Source organism: Etheostoma spectabile, chromosome 10 (assembly GCF_008692095.1).
Source record: "Etheostoma spectabile isolate EspeVRDwgs_2016 chromosome 10, UIUC_Espe_1.0, whole genome shotgun sequence".
Lineage (NCBI taxonomy): Eukaryota > Metazoa > Chordata > Actinopteri > Perciformes > Percidae > Etheostoma > Etheostoma spectabile.
In genome coordinates this window covers 6,241,592-6,252,393 of record NC_045742.1, presented here as the reverse complement: position 1 = coordinate 6,252,393, position 10,802 = coordinate 6,241,592, and the positions used below count along the sequence as shown (strand labels likewise).

At 40.9% G+C, this 10,802-nt stretch overlaps 1 protein-coding gene across 1 annotated transcript in view; it reads left to right on the top strand.

The window, feature by feature from the left end:
* afg2a (AFG2 AAA ATPase homolog A) overlaps positions 1 to 10,802 on the top strand; it is a 121,228-nt gene that overhangs the window by 5,760 nt on the left and 104,666 nt on the right. The window contains exons 7-10 of the mRNA XM_032527357.1: positions 186 to 242; positions 661 to 784; positions 2,508 to 2,609; positions 2,995 to 3,148. Coding sequence (XP_032383248.1) covers positions 186 to 242; positions 661 to 784; positions 2,508 to 2,609; positions 2,995 to 3,148 — 437 coding nt within the window. The remainder of the gene's footprint in view (positions 1 to 185; positions 243 to 660; positions 785 to 2,507; positions 2,610 to 2,994; positions 3,149 to 10,802) is intronic.

Here is a 10,802-nt window from a genome sequence, read left to right as displayed (position 1 = left end):
CCCCCCCCCCCCCCAATTCTGAGTCAGGAAAAACCCTGTTTGCAACACTTCTCTGTCCTAGCATAATATATCAGGGGGATTTTATTATCTGTGGACAACAGCACGTGATCTGAACTCATAATTAAATTGTGGAGTGGTTTAATTTGCTTTACTTTGATAAAAATTATGTTTTCATGTCTTTGCAGATTCTACGGGGAAACAGAAGCGAGGCTGAGGCAGATATTTACTGAAGCATCTCAGAGGTAAACTTTAATCCAGCTGACTGTGCCCTTAAATTGACCGTGCCCTTAAATTGTTTTCTGTATACGCAAAACACTGGATGTTTTCTTTTTGCTGGAATTTTGTATTGGTAATAAATGTAATTTGTTACATGTAATTAGTCATTTTTCCTGTGCAATAGAAAAACACTCTGGCTAACAAATAAAGCTGTCAAACGGTACAAACAGTATTATAAGTAAAACATGTATGTGCTTACAGGGTCAAATCAAACATCAAGCTCATTTGTTGAACAGAACTAATTAAATTTAATAATTCAAAGTACTGGGTCTTAAAGTCATTATCAGCTTGCAATGTTGGTTCTTACAGTCTTGTTGGTCATTTTATTTACGTCATATAGAGCGTTAATATACAACATTTTTCACATTTTCACTTGATCTACAGACAGCCTGCGATAATCTTTATTGATGAGCTGGATGCTTTGTGCCCAAAGCGAGAGGGAGCGCAGAATGAGGTGGAGAAACGAGTTGTTGCTTCCCTTCTGACTCTGATGGATGGGATTGGTTCAGTAAGTGTCCTTTTTACCTTTTGTCCCATCATGAATGAAACAGTGAAACATCATCTCCATCACAAGTTCCAGAAGTCCAAGGCATCACTTTAAAGGTGCCCTGTCACACGTATTTCATTACTTTGTGGTAATATCTGAAGTTCCACCATGGACACTGTAACACTTATTGTGGATAAAAAAACTAGGTTACCTTGTTTCAAGCCATTCCAGCGTGGTATAGAAAGCCTGCAGGAAGACTCAGCTCCATTTGTGCCAGTTGTCATTAATATTCAACAAGCTAAGCTGCTTGACTCTGATTGGCTAATAGCTAGCCAATGAGAGCTGGGCTATCAGCGTCCTTTACCCAGTGCAACTGGGTGAGCTCATGAATAGTAATGAGCTCAGGCAACATGACATCAGACTGACCAGCTTTTGTATTTGGCCTGATTTCTGCACTTTCATTTTTTTGTCTTTCAACTAATCAGTACATTATTAATTATACACTGTATGATTATAACCGCTTCTTTCTGTGTCCTTTTTTTTCATTCCCTTTCCAGCACTTTAAGCACGAAATGAAAAGCTGCATGTCTTTATTCCTTATTCCATCAACAATCAGTATCACTATTACAAGCTTTACATTGACCGGTGCCCATTCGGCATACACATGATTTAAGAATATCTGGCTCTTTGCAGCAGAACGTGGCTCTGTCAGGCAATGGCCTCATTGGAAATGCAGATTGTCATGCAGAAACCATCTCTGCATGCTGGACGCCCATCAGACACTGTGGGTTGTGTTTCTGGGGTGTTGTTTGTCCTCTGTAGCCCTCTGTCAGTACCTGATGAGAAAAAAGATGATTCTCCCCCACGCACACCCAGTGGGAGACTGGGAAACAGATCACCTAAGGTTGCAATGACCTGCCAGTTTGGCAGAACTTTATCAGCAAAGTACGGATTGGTGACATTACACAGATACCCCTACGCCCTGCCTGCTCCCCGCTCTGTTTGTTTTCCAGACCCGATGATCCAAGGCCAGCAGCACTGATTGGTTTGTGGAATGTGGATAAAGCACTTCCTGCTCCTCAGCATTCTTGCTTGCACTGTAATTTATTTGTGTTTCAATTCTCCCTGCGGTGTTGAAAGCTGAAAAAAAGAAAAGAATTCTCATCTTGCAGGCAGACCACCCCGAGAACACTGGACTGACAGTTTAGCATCAGAACGGAGGTCAAATATTCTCTGAGGCTCTGCTTATGAAAACTGACTGGATAGCAAATGCATGGTCAGGAAGTTAAAATGCAGGGTTGTTTTTACTAGACAGTTGATATTGATGACTAAAAGCAACAACTTGCATGTATTCCTGGTCCACATCTTAGCCAGCACCGCAGATTTGGCACTGGTAGTTTGAAATGTACCCATCCACATCCATCATGATTGTTATTTCTACACTTTTGATAGTTTTTAAAAGCAGCCCCATAGTTACCACAGCTGTGTGAGTGGACAAACACACTTCAACTTCAATGGGGTTTCACTGGAAAAATAACGAAAGTCAAGTTTCCAGTGGTACTGTGTTGTCTGGAGTAACATAGCACCACTGAAATAGTTACATGTACTGTATATTGACGTCTTTCTTAAAAAAATACACATTTATAAGCGTCCTGATGGCCAGGTGGTTAAGACATTCCACATAAACGCAATGTCCCCAATGTGATTCCAGACAAGACTGATTTCTCTTTTCCTGTCCTTCCAGGAGGGGCACTCAGGTCAGCTGTTAGTCCTGGGGGCCACAAACCGGCCCCATGCCCTCGACCCCGCCCTGCGCCGACCAGGGCGCTTTGACAAAGAGCTGGAGGTGCGTACTACCACGTACTGTTGTAGAAGTGCATGGTAAAAAGACCGTGGTGCATCAGATATGTTTTCAGCTCATGCCTGTGTTATAGCCCACCGGCAGCCATGTATGTTCATTCAACACATTTGCTTATTGTGAATCGGTTTTCTTGAAAAGAATGATCAGTGCTGAAAATGTCAACATTTGACAATATTTGCTATTGGTCCGTATAATCATATATAACAATGATTGCACTGCACTGTGACTCTGCAAAGTCTCTTGAAGTACTCCATCTGTTTATGGTTTGGGGTCCCTCAAGGCGCCTTCGAGGGCTCTGCCACAATTACTTTAAGTGTAAATGAAACTTCCTATAGTACAATTCATTCTTCTATTGATTTCATGATGGCAGGTGGGAGTTCCTAGTGCTGCTGAGCGTGCAGATATTTTGCAAAAGCAGCTGAAGTTTTTACCGTGCACAGCCACCACCGAGGAGGTGACGCAGTTGGCCGACGCCACTCATGGATACGTAGGAGCAGACCTCGCAGCTGTTTGCAAAGAAGCAGGCAAGTAAACACTGTCCTACTGTCACGTGGAAAGTCAATTGCTTGGGAATTGAAGAGAAACAACACATTTTCGAGTCATAGGCTCCTGAGGCCTCATGACATTCTGAATGTGGTCTGCAGCGTATTAAAAGTTATCTTCCCCTTCTCTACTCTCCTGTGCCACATGGTGTACCAAAAAGGGCCAAATATAGATTGTAACAAAGTCATTAACTTAGACCATAAAAATGCCACTTGAACCAAGAACATCCACAGCTACAGTTGTGCTAGTCTTTACATCGATTTCCTCTTCCCGAAACCAAAATCATTTGGAAAACCAAAACACAATCGCACAGGCCAGCTGGCCCAAAAATGCTCACCATCTTTTAGCAGTTTGGTTTGCCTCGTGGGCTCAGGCATCCAACCAACAAACAAATAGCATACGGACAACAGTTTGTTATTGAGCTTTAGGTACATTTGACTCCAACTCTGTTTGCCCAAACCACAATTCCTAGTGACTTATTGCTTTCTAAATGACTCCGTAACAGTTTTTTGAGTTGTTTTTTTGGAATGTCTGACATGCCTGCAGCCCCTTTTGAACACAGAGGGTAAACCATCCTTTGATATTTGCCAAAGAGGAAGTTGTGAGTTACTGTGGTATTCAAATCCCAGTGAGAGAAACCACAGAAACCACCGCTTGTTGTGAGATTCCTTTGCCCCCTCACCCCTAATGCCACAAACCAATCCACCTCACATCCTGAGGACAAGCATATTTGGCTTATATACTGTATTTGGGGATCTGAATGTCCTTGGTTGTGGGTGTGCGTGGGATTGTACGAGCACATGCACATTTGTTTTTCTGTGTGTGTGACCCCATATGCCTCCTGGGTGGTCCCAACGCCTGGGGTACGTGGCATATTGCCTTTCCAGCTGAGGAGGGAGCAGGGGCTGCTGTACGGAAGCACTCCGGCGAAGAGCGTGATTTACTGTCCGCAAAGGGCCAGACGTGACTGGTAGTGTTTTCTGAGAAACCTCCTCACGCCCCAGAGGGAGACAACAACCTCCCCAACCCCGGTTGACTCTGCTTACTTCCCTCAAAGTCTCCCAACCTAAAAAAACACAAGCCCTCGCAAGTACGCCAAAGTCGAACTAACAGATTCAGAATGCATTTTAGTGCTTTAAAGCTTTATTTCTTCATGCCGGCTCCTTCATTCTGAAAATAAAGTAAGAAATACAAACTGAGGGGAAATAGAATACAAATACAGCTATAAAGGCCTCGGAGTAGTGAGTCAGATCTCCTGGCAACCATGTGTAATGCCGGGGTGGCCTCTGGCTCACCCAGTGGGAGCGTTCACCCCGTGTTGGCTGAGTCTTGCAGCGGCCCGGGTTTGAATCCGACCTGTGGCCCTTTGCTGCGTGTCATCCCCCATCTCTCTCCCCCTTTCATGTCTATCCACTATAATAAAGGGAAACAAGCCCCAGAAAAAATCTTTAAAAAAACATGTGTAATGCCATTAGTGGTTCCCCTCAAAGTCTGGTTTCATGCAAATGATAAATATCTATCTAGCAAATTAGCAAGCAGTTCTGACCTTTCCCTTTTTATCTTAGCTATTTGGCTAACTATCTTATTTGTATCTACCATAGCCTTTAGCGTTCACTCAAAAAACAAATGGCAAATATCTATCGATGTACAAGGTGACGACACATCTTAACAACACTGAATATTCTGATACATTATGCTGCTCTTCTCTGCCACAGAAACTAGCTGCTAGTGCCAGTACTGTGATTATCTAGCTGAAAAGGTATATTAGTAAAATGGGCCTTTTCTATTTTTCTAGTGCTAATTCAACACATGACACGTGCTGTAAATGGACTAAAACAGCTGCAGCTTTTCAGTTAGTCAGTTGTTTGTCAGTTTATTACATGCACCTGTTTGTATGGTTTATCTGCTGTGTTTACATGAATGAAAAAGCAATTTCAAGTGTCAGCACTTTAGACAATATCATTTGTAACCCTAGTATAAGGTCCTTATCATTAAAGAAAAACACTATTAAAAGTATAACACAGAGCATAAGATACAAAAAATCTAAAATAAGATAAGCTAGATAAACACTGTACATACACATTCATATTCAACGTCACTCATGGGTAAGGATCCACCCTCACCCAGCCCCCATACCACCACACATTGTTTAAATATGCATAAACAGACAGACACATCTCTCTCACACACACACACACACACACACACACACACACACACACACACACACACAACACAACACCACACACCACACACACACACACACACACACACACACACACACACACACACACACACACACACACACACACACACACACACACACACACACACACTTTCATGCAAGTTGATATCTGTTTTTTCCTTCTTTGCTTTCATCGAAAGGAACAAAAGCGCGAAGAAGCACAAAAAACACATTGAGTAGGAACTGCAGTTGTTTCCTTCTGCTGCTCAGGTAACAATGAGTGCTGGGGGAGCGTACGCTTCGACCCACCGCTTCCTGAAAAATACAAATGGCGGGACGATAAAGCGACGGCTGCGACACGCTCGGGTCACAAACAAGATCCCCACCTTGCACAGCTGCAGAGAAGCATGCACTCATACACACTTATGACTTTAGTTTTAGGTACACACACACACACACACACACACACACACACACACACAAGAAGCATGTTTCACATCCTGCCTTTAGTACAATACCAACCTGCTTATAAATCAGAGAGTAAGACTATTTAAACCAACACCTCATCTCTGTGGAAAGGCAGAGGCAAGGAAAAAAAGCCAAGGGCTTGATTTTCTGTATGTGCGTTTTGTCTTCTTTGTGAGCGTGTCTGTGTGTGGATAAGAATAGATTGGAAATCTTGATGTCATTCAGGAAGTGTTTGTTTGTCCAGCCTGAGTTGTACCAAGTCCCAGAAACAACTTCTTGACGACAGATGCGTTATATAATCAGCACTTAATTACAGTTGATCACGGATCGGCCAGCTTGGTATGTAATGTAATGCACACTCATACCAGATCTATTAAAGTCTGTTTCATTCACCTCCCCTCAAATCCCCTTTAAGCCTCCACTGAGCTCACAAATTATTAAGAAAATCTGTGCTTTACATCATGGGACCTGACCGAGGGAACCCAGGTTGAACGCCGTGATCCTTTAATGAAAAGTAGGATTTTAAAAGCTGAAGAGAAAAAACAGGATTGCGTTTCACTTTTCAAAAGCCCCATCCGGTTTACGTCCACATTTTCTTGCAAAATACATTTATAAGTGTTGCTGTAAAACTTAATTACAAACTTCGGAAAATAAAATTAAGGGCAGAGGTTTATTCGCCTGAAAGACAAACAGATCGCTGACAAAGCCAAAACATATAACAGTCCAATATGACAGTCTGTTGGAATAAACCTTGTATTGTAAGACAATTTGTTTTTTAAGAATCTATTTTGATGCGTTTTCCCGTAACTTTTGTAATTTTACATGTTTAAATATATCGAATTAACATCTATTGCAGTATTTATAATCAATATCGCAATATCACATTTTTGTCAATATTGTGCAACCGTACTCCATGTAAAAAGCAAAGATTAGTGAAACATGAACTTACTTTTGTGTATTTAATATATTTGTTGCATATTTCCTACATGCAATCCTTTCATGACCCACCAAAAAAACTATGTTCCGTTTCTTGTATTGTTTACTTTTTCCATTTTTTTTGAGTCTACAAGAGGTAATTCTCCCCCGTATTTGACAAGATTAGTGAAAAATCAACCAAAAAAGTGTTTGTTATTCTTCATAACTATTGTGTTAATCATTTTGCAGCCTGAATCCCCGAGTTTGGGATCCACTGTGCAAGAAGCCCTCAGAATTGAAGTCACGTTTTGATGGTCTGATCATATTTGATGACTAGTTGCTGAAAACTAGTTGAAAAAAAGTGTTTGCAGCCCAACAACATAGTTGAGTACCAGCTGCTGAATTACAGTACTGCAATTCAAATGCATAATTTGATTTCTTCATTGCTCCACTGCAAACTGCTGCAAGAGGAAAGGTCAGAGCAACAATAGCTGAACTGTGGTAACCTTAGTTGAGGACCTCTAGTGGGCACATGTTATATTGCTGGGGAGGTAAACAGCCAAGCTCAGCTGCATGCAGTGTACCTATATATCTATGCATGAAATGAATGCAATGTGAACTCAGTGAGATGGATTAAAGCCACTCATGGCCTCAGCAAACGCGCTGCAAATACACACAACACAACCAAATACATAAACGCGCTGGAAAAATAGAAACGATGCAAAACGAAAACAGCACAATCCCCGAAAAAAGAAGTGACGCACAAAGAAAAGCAGATGCAACAAAAAAGATAGATAGATAGATGGATACATACATACTTAATTCATCCCGAAGGAAATTTTAGGACAAGACAACCATAACACAACAAGCACATATACACACATATATCACAGATACATAAGAATAAAAATAAAAATCACTCACAGCAATGCAATGACCATGATAAGGTGAGATACTATGGTAGACTGTGTGCAATGGTGATAGTGGACAGTGCAGGGATTGAACAGTGCTGTAGATCATGATTAAATATTAACTATGACTATGAAATATAAACATAATAACCTATAAACTGACTGATTGAATAGGAACAATATGTTACAGGAAATACGATGTAGATGTTATGACCACAGTCCAGATTGTGCAGAAGGGCTAATATAGCCTATAACACAAGTGATATGACCATAATGAGATCATAGTGTAAATATGCAGTCTATGTTTTTCCGTGGGATTTATCGAACTGAATAAATCCCCCCGCACATATAAACACAAACTTAAACTGCTAACTCCATCGTGTTTTAAGTAAGACATCTGCTGAAAAAGTGATTGTATTCATTAGCATAATTGCTAAGGTATGTACTATACTTAGTTATCAAAATAGCCTAATAATTGTTGCCATCATTTTAAATATCTGGTTTAAATGTTAACCATACATGTGGCACAGGGAATCCTTTGGATGATCTGAGTCTGTGAATGGCCTTCACGACAACTTTACCTGGGCCAGTAAGCAGTGGGGACTTATGTCTGCTAATAAAATGTTGGATTTATTTTAAGACCTGCTAATTTTTTTAAGTAAATAAATTGAAAGCCCCCCTGCCCCCTTGACTCTGAGGACCCCCTTTTGAAGGTCCCTGCTGTAGAGAGATTTAGTGTTTAAGTATCGTTATTTCTTTATTTTGTCTTTCTAACTTTGGAATCAATAAGATTTTACAAGTTTACTACTCAAACTCCTCGCAGAACTAAAGCGCACATCTCTGTAAATCTCTGTTTAGTTTTTGAATGTTGACCTTCTATCAGACCCACTCCTCTGAACTTCATCTGTCTCAGTTACTGTGTCTGAGGTGGACATGGCTTTCATCATGGTTTCTTGCAGGTTGACAGATTTATGTACACATTGAGATGATCTGCTGGACTGTGTTAGTCACAGCAGAAAAATGTACAGCCTGCACGCCAGCAACTCTATTTGTAAACCTTACGGACAGCGTTGCGGTTGTGTCTGATGTATCTCCTCGTCACGTCATTCTGACTGGCCTTTAAGTCAGACGTGTGTCAGCACGCACACTGTTACTGGACGCAAATAGAGCCGTTGTAGAAGTCATGTTTTATTGTTTGTTCGCTGCAGAACTCCGATACCGCTGCTCCACGTCTGATTCACATGGTTGACGTTCTGTTGCCTTTCAGCTATTAAAAGGTGCGAAGAAAGTTTGACAAGTTTGATATTTGGTCAAATACAAACAAGTGGTAAACTCTTAATACACTTAATATTAAGTTAAAATTGAACTTTAGTAGTTAATGTTTTTTTTGGGTGTTTTTCCTCATCCAAATTAAGAGTCTAATAATACAACAAAGAATGTTGTGAGACAACTTTGTGATTCTGACTTGAATTAATCCAGAGTGGACTGTCTGGTGCAGATACACAAATCTAATTGATGTAAAATAATGTTTTATCATCGTATTTATCATCAGCAACCAAAATCAGCATAAAAGTCTTGCAAAGACAAATATCGTGGCTTGGTGCCATAATTTCACTGAACCTGTGTGCTTTATATCTTTATAGAATTAAAAACACCAAAACTCGTCTGTACATTGAACTAACCTTAAAGAGAAAAGAGGCCATTTAATATCACTCTTTAGTGGAACTGACCACAGCTCCTGTACATGCCGAGGCCCCAACCTGCAACAAGGAGTCATAGTCACACGCTGCCTCCTTGTAGGAGTCACTAGCCATGAGGGTTAACCCTCATGTTGGCCTTGGGTCAAATTGACCCATTTTCAGTTAATTTTTATTTTTTTTGTCAGAAAAAATGGGCCGTTGAAATAAAATCTGAAAATGTCAACATTAGAAATGTCAAAAAACGTTGGAAAAAACCATCAAGAAAAGCACCCACAACTTTGGAAAAAGTGACAAAAATGTGGGAAAAAGCGATAATTATGTTTAAAAAAGCGGACAAATTTTTTTTCATGGTTGACGGGAAGACAACACAAGGGTTAAGAAGATCCAATGTGTTAGATTCAGAGCAATTTGGAACATTTTAGCAATGACAAAGCCACAGTTTAGAAGAAAAAGAAGAAACGGGCAAAGTAGGTGATGCGCTGATTCAAACGATAAAGAGAGAGCCAACAGCAGGTGTTGTATTTAGATTTTTGATCTCCGAAGAGATTTCCTCCGTAGGCGCAGATTTCTTTTGATCTCACTCCCCCAAACAGTACATTGACCCTTTTCCCAGTTTAGCACAGATTACACAAACGACACAAACCGCTCTTCATAATGAATCCCTCCAGGTGTTTTGTGTGGTATTGGAAGCTACCATGTGGTCTCGCGGAGCCTCGCAGACTCTGGGCGTCGCTCTGTCGTCCTGTTGGCGTTCTACTGATCCCGGTGCGAGCAGATGACTCATTTCCACAGTCTAAACACTGCAAATTGTGTGTGTGAGGGCGCACGTTTGTTCGTGTGTGTATGCGTGTGCGTGCTTGTTTGGTTTGTGCCACATCCGGACGCAATGTTTACAAGCCTCTCTAAACAGGGGAAGCCCACTGGAACAAAAAGGGCCAGTAAAATTGATTATGCGGAATAATAAACACACAACTTTGCACTTTGTCAGCTGAAAGCTTTTTTGGTTTGCCTCTTATTTGACAGCAAAGATCAGGCTCAATATTTAACATCCACATCTCCAGCTTAGACTGAACTGCCTAAATGATTTACTCGGTAATTGTGCAAAGTGATTTGGCTAACACACGTCAATCCTCTAAAGCTAAATACTTACTTCACTGAGTAGAAACAAGGAAGAAAAGAGGCGGCAAAAATGAGCTTTGTTTTTGACATAAATTCTCCAGTAGAGGACCAAATGGGCCAAACACTGCTGATGCCGGCAGCATTGCCTTATAAAGGGTCTTTTCTAACTCATTTGTCCTTTTAAAGACATGTCAGGAATTTTGGAACACGTCACATAAATAACAGTTGGATCAATATGTGAAGTTTATTTGAGGCCTCTGTTTATAAAATCCGGAAATGAGCTGCTTGTACTCCTTAACCCCAGCACTTACCTTTACTGTGTGTGTGTGTGTGTGTG